Here is a 21,201-nt window from a genome sequence, read left to right on the forward strand (position 1 = left end):
TCTGCATAGGGGCTTCGCAGTGAGAGGGGAGGAGTAGCAGGCAGGCATCCTTCAAAAGAGATCTCTTGACCCAGGCTGCCACGGCACCTCAGCTGAGAATTCCTGGCCCAGTGCCACAGGGTCTGGGGCCATGACTAGGGCTCCTGGCTCTAATAATACAAATAGCACTCATTTATAATAATGAGTTACAAACAAATATAGGGCTATTTACACGTGGTAGCACCACAGTAGTGGGAGCTTTTTGAAAAGCTCCCAGCTCTGCGATGCTTACAGTTGTATAAGTGGCGAAATGCACATCAGTGCTGAGAAAATCGTGGTGGCACGTTGGAGGTGCTTTAGTTGAAAAGTGCACCACCACCATTTTCTGTGTGCTGACGCACATTTTGCCACTTATACAACTGCACACACGCAGTGCAGTTTGTCTCAGCTTGCATGCAGAGCAGACTCGATTAATCAAGTCTGCTCTGAAGCATCAGATCTCTGGCATGTCATGGTGGGAGGGAGAAGTATGTGTATAAATGCCCCTTGTTGCCAAAGACATTTTTTTTTCATTTACTTTTTTTCCCTTGAATAATCCAAAACAGCACACAAAATAAGTACAACACAGAAATAACCTGGCATTTTTTTCTAATTTTGGGGCAAAGGAAGTAAGCGCAAAAGTTTTGATTGCACTGTTGTCTCTGACCAGTTACTAAGTTTCCACACACACAACACAACACACACCTGCCCCTCAAAATTGGAGTGTATATTTTAAGTAGGGAAGCTCTTTTTCAGGAGAAAAGAAGCAGGCCTGGAGACATCATGCATGCCATGCAGCTGCTAAGAGGGCAGTGTCTTGTTAACCATTTTGCTGCCATAGCTATTGGCCTGTAGCTTTGTGCCTGAAGGAGCAAGTGAGTTGTATCTTGTGATGTGGAAACAACACATTATTTACAGAAAGTTATATAAAATAACTACTTACAGTAAAGAGCTAACAGTCTTGCCTCTGTCCTTGCAAGGGCTTAGGGCCTAACCACGTGTGATATAAAAGTGTTTATGTCCAAGAAGTGTGATATCCCAGGAAACTGTCTGGTTGAGGTAGCTGCCACCAGGGACTTCCTGGTGCCACACTTCCTGAACATCGTCACACAATCATCCATGAATCTGGAAAAATCCCTTTTTCTACACTCTGCCTGGCAAAAACAGGATGAGTGTTTTATTTCAGGGCATGTTGTATATAAGTATACACAGTACTTCACAAATAAACTTTTATCCTGCCGTTAAAAAACAGGTATATTTTAATGAGATTTTGTTAAATATAGTATATGAGACCATGTGATTATTAAGTCTTGTAAAATGCCCAATTAACAAAATTTATTAATTTATACTACTGAGTACTTTTTTTTAAAGAAAATGTGTATCTTTCTCTGCATCTCAGTGCTGTTGGCTTTTAACTGGATAAATCCATTTCATTAAACAAATCGGGTACTTTCTCTCCTGGACCCAGAAATCTGGAAAGTGCAGTGTTAACAAATAGCAAAGTTATAATAAGGAAATAAATCATAAATTTCATTAGCCATTTTCTTTCTTTGCTGTGAGCCATTTTGTTGGAGAGCTTTACTCCTGTTGATATGGGAGACAGTGTCAGTTTGCTTTAAAGCAGTGGCTGGCAATGTTTTTCTGGCCTTAGGTTGGGAGGACCCACCTTGGGTCCAAAGCTGGCCGGGTAGGACCCAGTTGCTGCAGCTGAAGCTGCCTGCCTCCAGACACTTCCAAAGTGGCTCTGGGCCAGTTCTACAGGCCATAGGTTGCCAACCCCTATTTAAAGTATTGTAATTCGTTTTGAAATCTGATTTGCTCTCTGTAAATTAAATGCACTTTTCCTGTGGTTACTTAGTATAGAAATGTGTATGATACTAACTTGTAGTGCAAGAGCCTAATGTCATATTTTAAGTATGCTACAGCTGTCGTCTTAGAGTAATATTGTAAATGCACAATAGCCTCAGATGTAGTAGTTGTTCATGATCTGTACTTTGAGAGAATTCACAACTGTTGAAAAGTAAAACTTTTCAAATGTTTGGAATGAGAAAAGCAGTAACATTTCTTCCAGGAGTGCTAGTCCATTTACAGAATTAAGGCTTTATGTAACAGAGTTTGGAGGAAATCAAATAAAGTAAGACTATTTCAAGAGGAGTGTTTTACTCCACTCCTGCGCTCCCTATCCTCCATACTAAAACAAAACCGGGAGAGAATACTAGTATTCTTACACTCCTTCTTAGTGGCATCTAGCTATAAACATTCAGTTTTTAGTCTAAATGGTGAAAGGTAATGGTTGTGCCTAAATATTGGCATCTTGTATAGATACCCAGATCTGTCTCAGGCTTATTACATTTTTGCAAACATATAATCACTTTTTTCCTCTTGTGATGGAGTTTAATCATATTCTTTAAGTGGTTGTTTTTAAGAGTGAAAAGTGCAATAGTACATCAGTACTTGTAAGAGTTAGCTCTCATTTAATAATTTGAATGTAATGTACCTATTAGCATTTTCCAGTGAGGGGCTGGGGAGGGGTTATTTATATATGCCTGACAGTTTCATAGAATTTTATGAAAAGTTCTAATTTCTGAGTTTTTTCATTTTGTATATGTCCCCTATCAGTGGAGACATTTTTGCATTACAGATCTTTTATGTGCTATTTGCCCCAATACTAATGAGTAATCAAAAAAAACTCCATGAGGGCAAGAACTAATGAGCTGCTCTTGTTTTAAGTTTGTCAACATAATAATGTAAGCCTCGAAAGCTGGCTATTTGTAGATGTCAAGGTAAGCAGTCTCCAAACACTTTAGTCCCTCTACCTTTCTAAGTATTGAAATTATTTTATTGGCCCCACAGTGTTGAAAACCAGCTTTAACAAAACTTTTATGGCTTCTGCAACAGATGGTAGACTTCTAAGCAGCAGTGGTACAAAGCTGTAAAGGAAAATGCTGGAAAGTGGGGGGGTGGGGAGGGGAAAGGCAGCAAGGGAAGGCAAATAAAACTTTTATTTTGTTGAAGTATTTTTAATGGCATTTGTTGACCAGGATTTTCAAGAGGGCTTTGTACATAAAGTTACATTATCCTTTTCCTCACTTTCTAACTTTCCATCTACAACTACTTAACTCCATCTTCTTTTCTTGTGAATATTTTACTATGTTGATATTTTTGGATAACCTAATACCTAACGGTGCTAAATTTGATTTTTGTAAATAATGTAGGAATGTATGCACCATGTAATTTCTGGATACATTTTTATTTTAGGCTTTGTGGGGGGTTTTGTTTAAGAATTTATCTGTTAGATGGCACATAACTGGTAAAGACCCTTAGTTCATGTACTCGCCAACAAAAGCAGAAGTGAAGAGAAGGGGTAGCAGTTGTCCAGTGCCATTCATCTGGCCTGCAGGGCCAAAAGGTAGAGTACCACTACTTCAGAGTGCTTCTGTTGTTAGCCTTCTAAAAATGTCCTGCCACTTATTCAATTAGTCACCTAAAATGAACTTCCATGTTAGTGTGCTAAAGTTATTGCTGAATGTTTTCTGTTAGAATTTGTGTTGTTGCAAGAGTTTAAATAAAGAAAAGGTGGTTTTTTTGTCCCTGTCTCCTCTAAATTGAAACCAAAAGTAATTGAAGTAAAAGCTTTCCTGCATAACTGAAACGTCAGTATTTTTGAAAATATGAATGTTGTTTGCTCTGTTGTAAAAATAGATATAATACAGTATATAACATTTTAACACCTCTTATAAGAGGTAAATTGATTTTGGAAATTGTTTCCCCTGGGCATGTCTACACAAGATATTTATGGCTCAGTTGACTAATTAACTACAAAGTAAATGTCTTGGTGTCTACATGTGCACCTTCCAGCTCACACAAAACTAATAAACTCTCTGCAGCAGAGTAGTCTTGTAAAATACAAGTATTACCCTGCTGCAGGTATTTTTTTGTGCACAGCAGCACACGTGTAGATGCTGCCCTTGCTCGCTGAGGCACAGGGTGCATCAGTGCAGTGCAGCAGGCAGCCCCTGCCCTGAGAAACCTTGTTCCCCAGCCAGCCGCTTGGCAGTACATGCAGATTTGGGGTGGGGACCAGCCTGGTCTCCCTGAGCTGCAGGGTTTCTCTGCAACGGGATTGCTAACCCCATGCTGAGGCACCCTGTGCCCCAGGCAGCCTCACCTCCCCCACAGCACATGGAGGTAGGGGAAGCAGCTGCCTGGGGGGCAAGGCTAACCCTGTATTGAAGCACCATATGCCCCAGCCAGCTGGGACAGCACAGCAACGCGTGTTGCTGTGTGTGAAAATTCCAGCGCAATAAGCACATTAATCGCATGTGTAGACTTACCCCTGATTCTGTATGTAATACTTTGGGATTAATTGGCTACTTCTGGGTGAAATTTGCTGCCAATTCTATGTGTGTGGGTCCCTTGTCAGGAGTAAATGGAAAGGCTAACTTATTCAAGGAATGTAAATGATCAGAAAGTATTTGCCCATATGGATACAGTCATGTTACTTTTGCTGTGCATGAAGTTCGTACTGCCATGAATGCTGAATTAACTATTGCCTCAACAGGCATGCATGGATTCAACTGAACCGTTTGAGAAATGCATGGGGATATCTAAGGAAATTGAACTTCAGACTCTTGCATCTAAAATCATAAGCTCTACTTCTTGACCTAAAGGACTAAGTCTATTAGTCTTAAGTCAGTATTAGGTCAGCTCACTTCTGATCCAGTTCCTAAATGGGTGCAGACCTATGTTATGTTAATGCGAATTGTCAAAATTGAAAGGACATTTAAATTGCTAAACTGCTAACTAGCTATGTTTGATTGTAATAATCTTTTCCAGCTACCCGAGTAGTACATTTAGTTGTATACGATGCACTTATTCCCCACCCCCCAAAATTTAGCCATCCAAAATTGAGATGTGTGCATTAAGTGAAGAATGTGATTTCTGCTGGACAGTGGAGGCAAGGGGTGCTGGAATGGCTGCTTTAGGCTGCCTGGCTCCCTCATGGTGGCATGGAGAAGGGGCAGAGTCTGCTATTCAGCCAAAAGCTAGAGCAGTGATCTCAAGCTTTTGTGCCTGAGGCACCCCTGGATAGACTTGAGGCAACCCTTGGAAAGTACAAGTTCTTAGTTTTCACTAGTTTTGTGACGACAGAAAAATAACAGAGGAATTCTTTTGTATCAAAGAACTCAAACCACAATGTGTCAAAATGTTTGTAGTGCTACATATTCTTATTGGAAATCTCACATGAATCTTGTTTGCATGCTTAACGGTGCTAACATTGCACGGTACCCTGCAGCACCCTTAAAAGGATCTTGAGTTTTAACCCTGTCACAGCAGTTGCCAAGTATACTGAGCAGTCAGAAGGTGCTGCCAATTCAGCTGTGGCTGTAACACCCTGGAACATCTAGTTTTTGGCTGAGCAGGAAAAAGAGGAAGAGTGGTGCTGATGATTAGATTCTATCCCTGCACCATAGTGCCAAAATTCAGCCGTGACTGGAAAAATCTTTCTTTTCCCTTCATTTTGTGTTTCCCAAAGCAAAGTGTGTGTATTATTTGGTGGGGGGAAGGGAGAGGGTGGCACGTAAGAAAATACGGTATTTCAAGTTCTATCTTGCAGACCTCCGTGTAACTCTGCATTTTCCAAGTAGTCCTATGCCAGTATCACAAAGGAGAGCTATCGTTAAAGGTTAAAGCTTTGTGTAGCACTAATATGCAGATGATGATCAACTGTCATCTTGGCTGTTATCCAGTGTGTGCTGGCTGAAAGAAATTGGAAGATGAATGAAAAGCAGTTGGCTGAAGTTCAAGCTGGGGTGTTGGTAGTTGTTAGTGGTAGCTGAAGGAAAAATCCATTAAAAAAATCAGCAAAGACTTCTCAGACCCTGTCAGTAACTGAGAGTTAGAATTTTGCTAGAATAACCACTCGTGGACTGGACTGGCAAATTGCTATAGCAACAAGGGATGCTTTCCTTTATCTCTGACTAGGTGGCAAACTCTCTTTTCCTTTCTGTCAAGGTCCTGATTTTAAATTACATGTATTAAATAAATTTGAACTACTATAGTTTTCTGAGGTGGCTTTTTAACTTGCTACTTAGGAGTCCTTTGTTTTAAATTTGTGCTTGTTAACTCCCATTTTGAGAAACTGGTTGGGGATAGAGGAAACAGGAAAGCTAGTTTTCCTGTTTCAAGTAATGAACAAAAACCAGGTGGCAGATGAACATATCCTGTTCTGAACAGTGTAGTGTTCCATTAATTTACAGCGTTCAATTCAGGAATGATATTGCTAAGGCAGCAGTGTTTGTATAATCCAGACAATGCAATGTAACTAGGCTGTCTTAATGTACTGTATGAAGAGCAAAGTTGTAAACAAATGAGCCCTGAATTTCAGTATAGGTTGTCACTTTATTTGCTTAAAAATGCAGGAGAAATATAAGTAAACAAAAATGCTGTTTAAGAAAATTACATTTCAGTGAAGTGACTGTTTTTTAAAGCATTATGGGATTCTTGGGGTCAAAAATACTTCAGAAAATTCAAGGAAATAAGATTAATGTATAAATAATATATCCTGTCTTGTATTTTTGTATAAAACTTGAAGGTTTCAAGTGTCTCTGGATATGCACTGAAATGTAGTGTTAATTGAAATGTTAACGGTGTAAGGAGCTTGGTTATTAAGGCAGAGGTTTGCAAATTCAGCTGTTTCTTTAAACAAAACTATATTTAAGAACAAATTAGGTTGCAAGTAAATCTTGAGCGTGTCTGTGGTTTTCATTGTAAGGCATCCTATTAATTATTCAGTGTACTGCCCAAATTTCCTATTCTATGCTTGTTTCCAACAGCTGTGTAACAGTAGTCTGCTGTCATTGTCCAATTTACAAAGCCTCCATTCTAATTATGTGCATAGAGCAAATTCCACCAAGACATTAACGTCTAAAAAGTGCACTATGTAATTTGTATCTGCTTCTGCAGGTACTAGGTGGTAATGGCATCTTGCATTGGTCTCTATACTTGATCTGTATGTATATAATAGATGATAAAGGAAGTGTTTAATGAATTCTCTTCCAGGAAGTGCTCTACAGAATGCAGAATTGGACAAAAGTAGTTTACATTTTCAAAACATCCATATTCCAGTGAAACTAATTTCATGCTGAGATGAAATGGTACTTTGCTGACTACCACATTTAACTCCAGTTGAATTCATTTGAACTGCTGAAATGTACAGTATTGTCCAGGGCAAGAATCAATTTCTCTTCAGAAGTTATACAGTTTAAAATACAAAAAAAAACAGCAAAAGGAGAACAGATTATTTTTGTTGCAAAAATAAGCGAGAGGTGTATTTCTAAACACTAATGCTTCAGTATAAAATCATTTCTAAATTTGGGAGCTCTCCAAGGTATTTCAGCTAATTTGGAATTGCATTAAAATATTTGCAGTTTAGATCAGTTTATTTTGTATTCAGTTCATTTAGCTTCCTATTAAGGAAATTGTATCCATCTCATCGTTACAAAGTCTTCATGAAATCAAACAGCATTGGGAAACAGCCTACCAATGCATACTCTCAACAAACCTGCTTTTCTTTCTTTTAAGGATTGCAAGTTCTGACAGGCTTTTGTTAGTTTTGTATTTTAATCAGCTTACACACAGGGAGATCACTGCCAAGTAATGATCTGTGAAGTATAGTGAGCCCAAAGGTAGGAACCATTTTTCCTGGACTCACTGATTTAATTTGATCATCTTCTACATCTGTATAGTGACAATTGGGGGAACATTATGCTAAAAACATTTCACTTCATGAGTAGACAGCAGATTAGCACAAATCTTTCACCATAACCTCTTGAAGAAACTGAAGCAACAGAAAAATAGTTACCCTTGACTCCTGCCTAGCTATTGCTGTGATAAGTGTTATTGGACTAATGTCAGTTGTATTACAGTAGAGATTAGAAGCTTCAACCAAGGTGGGACATGATACAGACATTCACAGGGCACAGGTCCTATTGAAATGGGGGGCATACCTTTTGAGGATCCTGGGCATAACTCAAAAAAGAACAGATAAATGTTGGGGGAAACTAAGATAATGAATGCTATGGAAAAGCCTGTGAACTGCAAGAGAGTGGGTAGTTTCAAACAGTTGAGTGTGAATAGTTCTCCCTACTTGTAAAGGGTTTTGGCAAGGGAGCCAATGTAAGAAAAGAGCAGGCAGAGCATGGGTGGGCAATTATTTGGGCTTTAGGGCCACTTAAGGAGTTTTGGTGAGCTGCTGTGGGTCAGTAGAATTAATTTTCTCCTTCTATCTGGCCTGTTTGCCCTGTACCCACCACCAGGGGCACAGGACCCCGATAGAGCATGCTTGGCTGGGTGGATGAAATAGGGAAATGGCATCTGGGAGTGGGGCAGCTGGGATCATGGGGCCAGGGCCCGGGGCAAGACCATGATCTGCTCCCCACGCATCCCTGCAGGCAGGGATGAGCATGGAGTGGAACCCAACTCTGCCCCTGCCCCACCCACCTGGCCCACTCCTGGACATCACTCCCCATCTGCCTACAGCCCCATCCCATCCACCCGGATGAGTGTGCCCTACCTGCAGAGGTCCCAGCTGGTCCCAATGGAGACTCTGCCCACTCTGTCCTGCCCTTCTGGTGATGAGTTCAGGGCACGAGGGTCAGGGTGCCCAGGCAGCAGAGCCAGGTCAGGCAGCAGCAGAAACACTGGCAGTGGCTTCTTCCAGCTGCTGCTGCCTGGTGTGGGCTGCCATGAAGCTTGAGTCCAACCACCACATCACACCCACTCTGCTGCATGCCCAGGAGTGGTGAGACCAGCTGCTCACACCATGGCCCAGGCTGCCCCCTGGGCCAGGGCTAGGCAGGGCTGAGGGACCTACTGTAGGCTCAATAGAATCCCTTGGCAGGCCAGAGCCACCTGCAGCCCATATTTTGCCTACCCCCAAAGCAGAGTAATAGATCTTTATGCAATCTGACACAAGGCTGCAAAGTCCATTGAAAGCTTGCCCCGTTTCCAGCTGAGCTTTTTGTAACATGAACTTGCTCTTAGAATATTTTGTTTAACAAACTCAGTTACATTTTAAATGTGTGTTTTTAAACAGGTGTCAAACAAAAAATCAAACAGCGCTCCTCCTCCAGCACAGTTATCTAAAATCAAAGTACCTGCTCCTCAGACTGTACTGAAAAAGGAAAAACGGCAGAGTTCTTCAAGGTTTAATGTTAGCAATAACAGAGAACTCCAGAAACTGCCGGCTTTAAAAGGTATGTGTTTTTTTTTTTTTGTTAGAATTAATATTTTGGGAGGGCTTGGGTATGCAGAAATCAAGGAACATCTACTTTGTTATAATCTGATATTTTAATTTTTCCCCCCCTCCCCTTACCGCTCCCGTAAGCATGGCCTTTTCTTTTGCAATTTTATACCGATATTCCTAACGAACAGGCAGAATTAGAATCTGGAAGTCTTATGTGATCATAGTTCACCAGAATATTTCCTTAGGGTCAAATTCACTTCTATCCACATAATGCCAAGGTAATTCTGCTTAGTCTTCTACACAAAGCCTGATTGAAAGGCCTAAACTCCTACACCAATACCTGCAGGTAGGTTGTATGTCCACCCTTCTTCCTTCAAATGTTTTATGTAATGTTTTGGTCCAGCAGGTCTCCCACATCTCAAAATGCTCTAATCCCCCATACAGTCCTTTATAGAACCCATGCTAAGCAACTCTTTGGACACAACAAAGGTTTCCAGGTTGACTGAATTCCAATATGCCTGCCTCTCTAAGGGATGAATTGGTATAGGGGGCTTGTCAGCATTGTTGAGTACAAGTGGGTTTCTCCCTTTCTCGTTATCTAAACCATTTCTGTGTTTTTAAAATAACAGTGACCGTCTTTGGTAAAGGGTAATAATCCTGATGTCACTTTATTTTATTACTACTACTGTTATTACTTTGTTCTGCTACTATTCATGCTGTCCAGACTCTTACTAACAGAATCTTAATTGTGACCTCAACATTGTGGGGGCAAAACTTCCCACGTTTATGTAGTATTAACCAACTGCCTGTCAAGAACTACAGGGGAGAGGAGAGTGGGTAGCGACGGCGTGTCCCCAGTGTTATGGCAGCGTTCCACTGCACCATCTCCTGTCCCAGCGCTCTTGGAGCACTCTGGTTGTTTCAGTCAGCCAATCAGAATGCGAATAAAGTATTACTTACAGACAGACAGACAGATGAAGGCTTTCATAATATTAGAATGAGGTGGTTAGATGTGTTGATCTTATGTTAAAACAAGAGTTCAAAGCAAATGTGTTACTTTTGGTATTTAAAAATGAAAGTGGAAGTCCTGTAGAGTGTTGGTGTTATGCACTGTAGGCAATGTGAAAGTGAGAGGGGGTAATGAAAAGGTTTTCTCATTAGTGTTCATTTCTCTGGTACAATTTATTGATGCCTCTCTTGAAAGTGAGGAAATACAGTTAGTTTCAAGGCCAGTGTTAACTGTATAGAGTTTTACATGGTATTTCTTGTAGCAATAAAGAGATCAATGTCCAGTTTCAAGGCAGATGTCCCCAGTTGCAGAAAACATGAAAATTACAGTGTAGCAGATTATAGCGCTGCATTAGAGGAACAGTCTTCAGGACAGTGTCCTTCCTCTCCCCCCTAGGGTGCTAACTGCTGCTTTTTTAGTAGATGCTTGTCATTTATTTAATAAAGTCTGTCAATTTAAAAGAATATATTACCACAGATGACCAACAGGAATAGTGCAGTGCTTGCTGCAGCTGCCCAGAGGTCAGGCTGGCTACAAACAGCTGCACTGGGCTCATCACCTCTGTGCTGGGGGCGGGGCGAGACTGGGGCTGCCCTGCCTTAGGCCCCTCCCCCACCACCTGTTCTAAGGCACGCACGCACGCACGGGTGCAGAGATGATGCTGGGGTCCGACACAGCTGTTTGGAGCCTCCCAGCTGCAGCTGGCCCTGGCTCTGGGGAGCTCCTGCCAGCCAGGATCCTGAGCTGCTCCCAGCAGATAGCTGGGACACTGCAAGCCCTGATAGCAGCAGCCCGGGCTCCGTCGTTGGCAGCAGCTACCTAGAGCTGGGGCTGGCCACGGCATGCCAAGCAAGATGGCCTCGCGTGCCACGCTTGGCATGCGTGGCAGCAGTTGCCGACCCCTGTTGTAGGATGTCTTCACTGCTGTTTTGTTTTGAGCCTTTGTGTGAGCATTTGAATTGGGTGGTGTTTTTTTATAATGATTTTATATTTGTTAAAAGAACCTTTGGGTAAAACTTTTGCCTGCAAGTGCAGGAGGACTGTGCTCAGTGGCCCAGGGGGTTCCCTTTTTTAGTCCTATGTTGTCCATATAGTATTCAGCATTTTACAAGTAAAAGATTACCTCTGCCTAGAGAACTTCGTAGGCAAAATGGAATATGAGACAATAGTCAGGACTACAAGGTAACTATGGGAAAAAAGTAATTTAGTCTTGGTTTAAGCCCTTAAATGGTAACCCAGGCTGTCAGTTGTGATGTGGGAAACCCTCTGCTAGAGGGTGGAAGGTGATGTCTGGACCTGGAATGTAAGAAAGGACATGGTGATTTCTGTTTTGTTGCCAGTCCCAAAAATTTCATGTCTTGCTACTGATGCAGCATTGATAACATGTACAGGTTATATCTGGATTATTAATTTTTTGGGGAATGAATGCAGTTTGAGATTCATGCTCATTCAGTTGAGTAATAATGCCCTCTAGTTGAACCATCTGCTGATGTTATGATTTATGGAAAAAAACTTTCACAGTAAAATCCAAATTTTAAGAATTTTCTTTCACTAGTGAAATGTTTTCTTGGTTTTTTTTTTTTTGTTTGTTTTTTTTTCAGTGCAAGTATTCAAATAGAGAAAAACCTGGCAATAAATGTCAGCAGAGTAAATTTTATGCTTGCAAATATATACTCTTACTTTTTTGATTCGTAGATCTACTCATTTTACTATGTTCATTAGATACTCTCCGCTTTCTTTCCCCTTCTCTTCCCCCCCCCCCCAAAATTTATTGCTGTAAGATAGTATTGAGATTTTTGTACATAATATTCAGAAAATTCAACACTGAAGCTTACAAAGTTTTGTGTATTTTATTTCCTTATTGATTGTATATTCAGTCTTGTTGATTAAAAGAACATAACTTCAGTGATAACATGTTTACAGCCTCTTAAAAATATAGACTTAACATTTGCATAGTGCTTTCATCTTGCAACACTTAACTGTATGCATAATACATATAATATGCACATACTTGCAGTGCATTATCAACCATTGAAATGTAGCCACTCAGGGAGAAGAATGGTTCTAATGTAAGTGTGGAGTAATGTGTGCTCTGCCATTGGATAAAAAAAGAGGACAGTCAGCTATATTGAAACTATGGCAAGAGTATTTAGTTGACTGAAAGTAAGTTTGTTTCAGTAAATGGCTTTACACAAAAATATTGTGAGTTTTCTTTTAAATATTCAAGTAGTTAAGACTTGTATCCCAAACCTCAGCTTTATTTTGTCAGATGTGTTCTTAAAAAAAACATTTCTTCCAAGAAACCTGAGAACCCTAGTTCTTAAGTCTGTGAATGCAGATATTTATTATAATCAGCTCATAGCACTGCTCATTAAAATTGTCCAACACTTCTTTTTCTGGGACTTTGGTTTTGGTTTCTCATATCCTTTTGTCAGAATTTAGCTATCTGGGATGAAATCTTCCATGCCAAATGTCTGTTTTGTACTGATTCTTTTTTGGGAAAACTTGGGTTAAAAAGAGCTCAGCCTTTCCAAAGATTGAGGAAAGGAGGTACATTGTTTTGTCAGAATTTTTCACATGCATAATCTTTGAGCAGCAGTTATGAATGGCGTTTATGTCCAAATTTGTCCAAGTTATAAGCCTAAAAAATTGTTGTTTCCCGCATGTTCTGTCAATTTTTAATAGTATATCCCTTAAGTGTTTAGTAGCTTAAAATCAGAGTGGTGAGAAGCTCAGTTATTTTCATAGTGCTAGCCAGATCGCATGCATGATGCATGCAGCCCAACTACTGCAATTTTTTCAAGTTTAAGGCAGTGATTCTCAACCAGAGTGATTTGGCAACCTGACGTGCCATGAGATCTTTTCATGGGTGCTGTGGGATGCTGCACAGTGTTAACACTTGGATGTGTAAACATGATTTACAAGATTAAGTAAATTACAAGACTGAGTGAAAACTAAGAGCTGGCATTTTCGAAGGGATGCCTTGAATCTTGACAAGGTTGAGAACCACTGGCCTTGTCTTTCTCCACGTACCTCCCATGGTTGATAGCCAGGTAGTGTGAGGAAAGACACTGGTTTGAATTAGGTAGAGGAAAATGGACCAAGCAGAAGAATGTTTTGGAACAAAGAGGTGTGATAAAACTGGGAAGGAGGTAGGGAAGAAATTTATGAGCTGATTGGTGGACACTGAAATGAGGCTGGTGGGTTGGGGAAACCAGACCTCAGATGAAGAATAGCTGAAGGGGATGGACAGCAGGTTGGCACACTTCTAGAGCTAACTAGAGTGTTTTCTCTTGAGCAGTTGGAATGCCTAAGGCAGCAGAGTCTCTCCATTCTTGTAGTGCTCCAGCACTTGAGTGCTACAAAAAAAAAGAATTCAAACATTTACACATGCATTAAAATGCATTTCAAACTGTGAAGTCAGGTACTTGGAAGTTAGGAAATTAATACTGCTTGCATGGTCTTAATTCAGCCCCTTCCTATGTGTGCATTGTTATAGCTTTTATGTACATGATACTTTTTTTCCGCAAATGAAGTGAGAGGCAATACATAACAGATCTGTGACACAATTCTCAATGAGACTGAATGCCTGATGCTTGCTTGACCCTTCACAGTTGGGATTTTAACTTCGTAATGAACCAGACTGCTCTTGTTGAATTGTTTGATCTAGTGATGGGTGACAACTGTTCATGCTAGTGAGACCAATGGCTGGCTTCAGTATCATGAATTATGAAGTGTGTGACATGTATCTGCAGTCTGTTATGCACACAGCTGTCCTTCCTTGGCATAATTCCTTCTCCATTGGGATCCTAAAACAGTATTGGGTAACTTCTCTTTTGTGTGCCGGTAAGCATTTAACATTATAACATGTCTGGAACAATACGTAAGCAAGGCTGTTCTAGACTAGAAGAGAGAGAAGCTGATGTGTTTTTGGTATGCTGGTAGTGCCCAACTTTTTATTTTTGTTTTAAATGGTCACAGAGATATGATTGATCATCTCTGCGTCCAGGCTAGAGTGGGGCATAGATTAGAGCAGGTTTGCCTAGACTATTCTAATAAAACTTGGATGGTTAAGTTGGGTTGAACAAAGCAATCAAGTAGTTGGTGGATATTATAACAGCCTGTCAGCTTGAGTGTGTTTAACCATGTCTTCAGCCTTCACAGTCTATTATAAATGATGGATAGCTGCATTTCAGTAGCAGTAGTAATAACCCAGCTGCTGCTTTTTTTTTTTTCCATTCATGACTCACCAGGAGATTTTTTGGAAAGTTCTCAAAGATGCAGATTTTTGCAAATATAAACATTTTAGAAGGTACCTCATGCTTTAAGAAACTTCCACATTTTCTTTTTAATAAAGTAATTCATTTGCGTGTTATAAATATATGCAAATCATGTGCTGTACCATAAATGTACAGAACATCATCTTTTAAAAGTGGTTTTAAAACATTTATTATATAATTTATATAACAAATTGTCTTCATAAATGGCACCATAGCTAATGTCAAGTACATGTAAATGGCTTGATTTATCTGGAAACTATACTTTTTTATATTTCTCACTTTTGTGTATATCCGTTGTAAGCGCTGTGCTATGTATATTATGTTTTGTTCTATGGTTCACACTGCCAGTTATGGTATTTCATTAGTTGTCTTCCCATAGGTTTTAGTCTATGTAAACTTTTGAATTCCAACTAACTCGTCTTATAAACATGGAAATTCCTTTAAGAGTGGTGATCCTCTTTCAAGTTGCACTGAGTTTTTTTTGAGAAGTCAATTTTTAATAGTATATCCCTTAAAAAATGAGAAGTTCTCAGTAGAGGCTCCGAATGTGGTGTGAATTACATACTAGTCGCTTACCATCTTTGTGCAGCCAGTCAAATGGATATTTGTTTTAGCTTGAACCTGTCAAGATTTAAGTTAGGCAAAAATCAGGACCTGGAAAAATTCTGAAAAATGATTTAGATTCAACCAGAAACCAAGGAATGTTAATCATCATTTGGTGCAAAGTATTTATAAGTAATTCAGCATTTGTATGGCTTTTTAGCCTAAATTTAGCAACATTTTGGGTCACTAAAGAGGAACTGTTATAAGTTGCATGAATTTTGCCGATCACAGTGGCTCCCAAACTGATCCACAGACCACTGGTGATTTTGCAACAGCATGGTAAATAGTAGGGGTGCACCAATAAACATTTTTTTGGCTGATACAGATTGGCCAATATGACCGGTTAATAATTGGCTATACCGATCTGATAGCCGATTTGCGGGAATTCAGCTAGAGAGCTTGGGGTGCTGTATCCTGCCGGTAAGTCTATAGGGAGGGAAGGGATGTGGGAGGGAGCAGACAGAAGCCTCTGGTGAGGGAGGAACTGGGGCAGGGACAGGCGCTGCCTAGCCAGGGTGAATGGACTCTGGGGTGGGGCACAGGATGGAGCTGCAGGGCTCTTCCAGGGGGCACTGGGTGGGGAGGGGGTACAGCTCCCTGCCACTGTGTACCCCTGGAGGAGACGGGGGTGGGGAGCATGTGCCCCTCCAGATCTGTGTGCAGGCTGAGGGCAGGCTGTCCTCTGTGGGTTTGGGCCAGGGCAGCGCCAGCCTCTTCTTGGTAGGGGACTGGGATAGGGTGAGGTGGGCTCAGCTGTGCAAGGCAGGTGGCGGTGGCAGTGCTGGGAGGTGGGGGCTATGGGGAATTTTGGGGTAGCTGTAGCCCCCCTCAGTGCTGTCATTGCCTGCCCTGCACAACTGAGCCTGCCCTTGCCTGCCCCATGCACAAATACAGGGGGTGGGAGGTGGAGATGGACATGTGCCTCCCCCGGGGCACGCACAATGGCAGGAGCCGCCTCCTCCCCGACTCTCTCTACCCTCTCTGGACTAGCTGCCTGTGGCTCTGTTGTCCCTGCCCCCTTCCCCCCCCCCCCCCCCACACACACACAGAGCAGACTAGCTGGCAGGACACTGTTCTTCAAGCTGCCTGGCTGCATTCCTGGCCACATGCATGCTGGCTGCATTTATCAGTGACAGTCTCGCTAAAAAAGCTGATTGCTGATGATGTTAGCTTTCTGTTATCAGTGCCAATCTGATATGCAACCAATGTATCGTGTATCTCTAATAAATGGTTACTAGCTGGCCAGTGGCTCACCTACAGTACATTTTCAATTAAATAATGTTTTCAGTTAAAAGGGTGCAGTGGTCTGCAAGAGATTTCTCTGGTTGATGAGTTTATTGGCCCAAAAAGTTTCGGAATCAGTGGTCTGTGATTTTTGTTTTGAACAGGAAATATTCTTCTTTAACCCACTTATTTAAATTGAAAACCTGTCACACTTTTCTTTTCTCTGCACTTTACTGAGAAGAGCATACCTTTCGCTTCCCAAGTAAGCTCGGTGTGTGAATTTTGGCACCTGTGGGACAGCAGTGTTGAAGTACCTTGATTTGTTGGATGGGGTAAGAAAGAATTTAAGCTGCAAAGATTAAAAAGGAATAAAATTTAAACCTGTTGACTGTCATTTTAAAAACAATACCCAGGTCACTTAAAGTAAATGCTTCTCTCTCACAATTGTTAAAAAATGAAATCCTAAGGTCAGATTTCAGTTTTCCAAAATAAATAATGTCTTTGAGAGGGCAATGGTGAATGTTTAAATTTCATATCATGATTTTATATTGCACTGTAGCAGTTGTGCTAGTATAGGGTGCAGACAGGAGTGCAGCTCCCCACTGTAACTTGGAATGCTTTACAGGAAGTGTTCTGAGTTGCAGTGATCCCCCAGACCAAGCAGAAGTTCACTGTTGGTTCCGGGTGGGAGGGGAATCTAGATGCAGCCATCTTCCCCTAGCAACAGCCCCTCTGCCCTCCCAGCCTGTCCTTGTTTTCAGAATGGGAGAGGGGAAAGGGAGCAGAGGTAGCTTGTTCTAGGGGTTCCCCACCCTTCAGTAGGGGCTGAAAAGATCCCAGACCAAATTCCCTCCACTCCCTTTCCCATTTCCATTCTAAAAACAGCTCAGGGGCTGGCAGGCAGACAGAAGTTACAGAAGATGCTCTATTTTGAAACATTTTTATCTGAACCCTTATACAATGAAGGTTTCTGTGGCAGTCTGTGGACAGATTGAGTGCATATTATCCCTTCTGTCTGTGCTCATAGTTTTGTTTTTAAGTCATGCATTTCTACAGTACCCATTTGAACCTCTGTTGAAGCAAGATCTTTTAGAGTGCAGCTGTAGACTTGGATCAATTTCCCCCAGGGGTTAACTATACAAACAGGTAGACAGGCTCATGGGTTTTTTTGGTCTGTGCCATCTAGTGGGACAAACAAGTTCTATCTAGATGTTCAATGTTCAGATACGGCGATGTTGTACATGGAATAAAAAGTTGTTGAAAATGTGCAGGTTCCCTTTTGTTTTTAAGGTGGAAAGAACACTTGAGGTTTTTTTTTACTCTATGGCAGTGAATTTGATACTTTGCCACTTCAGATCCATGAAGTCAGGTTTTTAGTGAGTGTGTGAGGTAGAGGGGCAGTTTTTTGTCTGCTGAACTGATGTAGCTAATAGGTAACACAATCACCCTTTTATTTCATGTCAGAGTATTGCTGAATCTTTGTCAGTGTGGCAGTCATGCATGTATATAGTCATATATTATACGGGTTCAAAATATGCTATACGTAGACTTTTCTATAATTTACCTTTTAAAACAGAGACTTATAGTTGACTCGTATAATATCATGAATGCCACTTTTTAACAGAGGTGGGCCTTGACAGTAATAGGAAAATACACATTGTAATTCAGACTTTATTTTCAAATACAGTTCACAATTTATTTACAGAAATGCATCTTACTTCGTCAGCATTGGACTTGTGGCCATGAAAAAATGGATACAACTTTCATATGAAAGTTTATATCAAGGTAGGATGAAATGAGTTAAGAAGTTGACAGGTGTGGCCATGGAATTTGCCTTGAAATCTAGTTTTGATTTGTCTTAATGTCAGCGAATATGGACTAACTTCGGGTTGCTGAGCTAAACTCTTGTGCCACTTTCTTGGTATAGAATAACTGCATGTTATACAATCAGATTCTGCTGTATTTTGTTTGTGCTAAAGATCTTGATCTGCATGATGATCAGCCCTGTCTTGAGTTTTGGTGAAGATATGTTTCTGATTGGCATGGGGGGGTTTTTTGTTTTGATTTGGGTTTTTTAGACCTTTTACTTCTGCCATGCTCACCATTTTTTTTAAAGTACTTTAAAGCACCAAGCATGCATGTATCTCTGAACAGAGTTCTCTTAAGGTATTCCTTTTTAGTTTGAACTTCTCGATGCATGCCAAAATCCAAGCCTACTTTGAGCAAATGAAGAGCATTGGGGATGGTGTTTCATCTTGTCTGCTACATAGTGAGAGATTATTGGAATAGAGAAATGTGTAGTATTGAATTTAGAACCACCAATAACTAGTTTAAATTATAAATAACTAGAAAATGCAGGAGTTAGGTCATGTAGTTTTCATCTTTTGGGACAGATCAATTTTGTGGTGCTTCAGAAGACTATCTGGAACACTGGAACCATCGCTGCAGAAATTTAAACAATCAAATGTTCCTTGATTTAAAGGGAATAATCCAAACATGAGCAAAGTAGATTTCTGGAGTGTCCAAGGATGAAAGGATGGCGTATATTTCTCTGAATTATAATTAGCTATATACACTAATTACAAGATTCAAAGTGGAATTTCTTAGTTTGTCTTTGGTCAGTTTCCTTCTGTTTCCCCTCCCCCACATATAGACATTAATGAATTTCCATTATGTTGCTTATTATCCATAGCTATGATAAGTTTGTTAGAGGAAAACTTGTTTTGTTTTCACTAGGACTTGTTATTTTCCTCCTAAGCAACTGGATATATATGCACACCTGGATATACCACAGACATACATAAAATTGGTACATGTGTAATATTAAGAGAGAATAAATTTTGCTGACAATCAAATACAGGATAAGCAGGATTTTACCTGCTATAGTACTTGAAGGCAGGATCTTCTCTGTGTGTAGGGTAACTTTAGGTATCAAGTTATATACAGTTGTAAGATAAAGTTGTATTGATTAAAATACTGACTCAACATTCTGCAATTTAAAGTGTAACAGTAGAAGATATAATCTGCCTCAGGGGCTAGTATGTTAAATGGGAAAAACATGATTGCAACATGGTACAAATATATTCTAGTTCATAGAAATCAATACATAGATGTTTTTTGGAACTTCTGAAGCTTCCTAGTGCACATAAACCATATTGTATTAGCTCATTATGGAAAGTAGTATTCTGGGCCTGTCAGCATTTGTGCCTTGATCTAAATCTTTGGAACTTTTTACCTTTGCACTGTTTTTGTTTTGTTTTTTTTATTGGCACAAAATTATATTGAGAACAGCACTGAACATCTCTTGCTCTGCTATACCAAGCAGGTTAGGTGGCTAGAAAATAAACATTTATAATTGGCCAGGAAATGCTTCCTAACTTAGTTACTGTCTAACGATAAATTTTGATTGAATCAGCCTCTGGTCTGTAAACCAAATGTAGCCCATGGAGCCTTGGCATCTGGCCCATGAGGCTCCCCCTAACTTTGGAAATTTGGTGGTAGAGGAGCAGTGGCCATTAATATGAGCGCGATCCCTGCTATGAGCGCGATCCCTGCCCTCCCAAATTTCCAAACTCCAAGCCCCCCACAGCCCATTGAAGCCAGGTTGCACCCTCTTCCTCCCCACTGTGAGACTGAGCCACATTCCTTCCCTCCATCTAGATTGGAGTCCAGCCACAGGGCTGGTTTGGGGCTGGGTTGCCCTCCACCCACTCCACATGGCTGAATGGTGCCCACTGCACCCACCCAGGCACTGGATGGGAAGCACAGGCCAGATCCAGCTTGCAGACAGATGGGGGGGGCACTGTGTATTTGGCCTGCAGGTGGAAAAGGTTGAACACCACTGATTTAATAAATCAACTTTTAAGCTATATGAGCAGGGCCTTCTATATTTAATTTTTTTGTTGCATAAGTGTAACTGAATATTTAAATGAACTTTTATGATAAGCTTTCTATGTCCGCCCCCCCCCACCCCCCCCCCAACCAGTTTAGCTTTGGAAGCTTTCCTTTAGAATTTTTTTTCAACTTAGCAATTATCTAAAGCAGCAGCCTGCAACCTTTTCAGGCTGCAGGCCAGAATGACCAAGTTCAGGTTGGAGGTGGAAAGGAGGGTGCCAAGACCTGGCTGCTGCTGCTTTTCCCCACTGCATCATTGTGGAAGTAGTCACTGATGCTGCTGAAGCCACACCCCTAATTGAATGAATAACACTTGTAAAAGCACATTAAAAGTGAGCTGACCAAAAGGAAGTCTAGAACATTGTGGACACTGCCCCTTCCCCCAGCTCTCCCAAGTCAAGTGGCCGTGCTGTGGCAGAGGCTGGGCAGGGTGCCTTGGTGCACCAAGCAGGTGGGAAGTGTCTGCCTGCCCACTGGCCTGGTGCACTATGCTGCTCTGCTCTGCCTCCCTACCAGACTGCACCCCAACCATTGCATTGCCAAGATGGTCACTTTTAACTCTCAGCCTCCAAAATCCAGGACTGTCCCAGCTAAACCAGGACATATGGTCACCCTAATTTAAAGGCAAAGAAATAAAACCACCATTTTCATTTTCTGATTTCTTATGGTTGACTTGATTGGTTCTTTTGAAAATGTTTTGGTCTGTGAGTTCAAGACTTTTTTTTTTTCTTTTCAAGCTAACTTTAAACAAGATCATAGGATTGTGTTCATAAACATTATTCTGTTCAGTTACTGTATCAGACACCTACTCCTTACCATCAGAAAGTGTTAAGAGAAAGTTCTTCATCTGTTACTGGCAGCATTTCCAACCAAACCTGTTTCCACTGAAACTTGGATAGAATCCATGAAAATAAAGGCTCTGGAAA

At 40.9% G+C, this 21,201-nt stretch overlaps 1 protein-coding gene across 3 annotated transcripts in view; it reads left to right on the top strand.

The window, feature by feature from the left end:
• The window catches only part of PPP2R5C (protein phosphatase 2 regulatory subunit B'gamma), a 149,580-nt gene that overhangs the window by 15,970 nt on the left and 112,409 nt on the right, over window positions 1-21,201 (top strand). For 2 of the 3 annotated variants that reach the window (XM_090034041.1, XM_090034040.1), the window contains exon 3: window positions 9,116-9,275. In XM_090034041.1, coding sequence (XP_089890167.1) covers window positions 9,116-9,275 — 160 coding nt within the window. Of the gene's footprint in view, window positions 1-9,115; window positions 9,276-18,093; window positions 18,167-21,201 lie in introns of those variants that run through there. The other variant, XM_090034043.1, reaches the window with a different exon arrangement.

Source organism: Crocodylus siamensis, chromosome 2 (genome assembly GCF_052110815.1).
Source record: "Crocodylus siamensis isolate JL-2025a chromosome 2, ASM5211081v1, whole genome shotgun sequence".
Taxonomy (NCBI): Eukaryota; Metazoa; Chordata; order Crocodylia; family Crocodylidae; genus Crocodylus; species Crocodylus siamensis.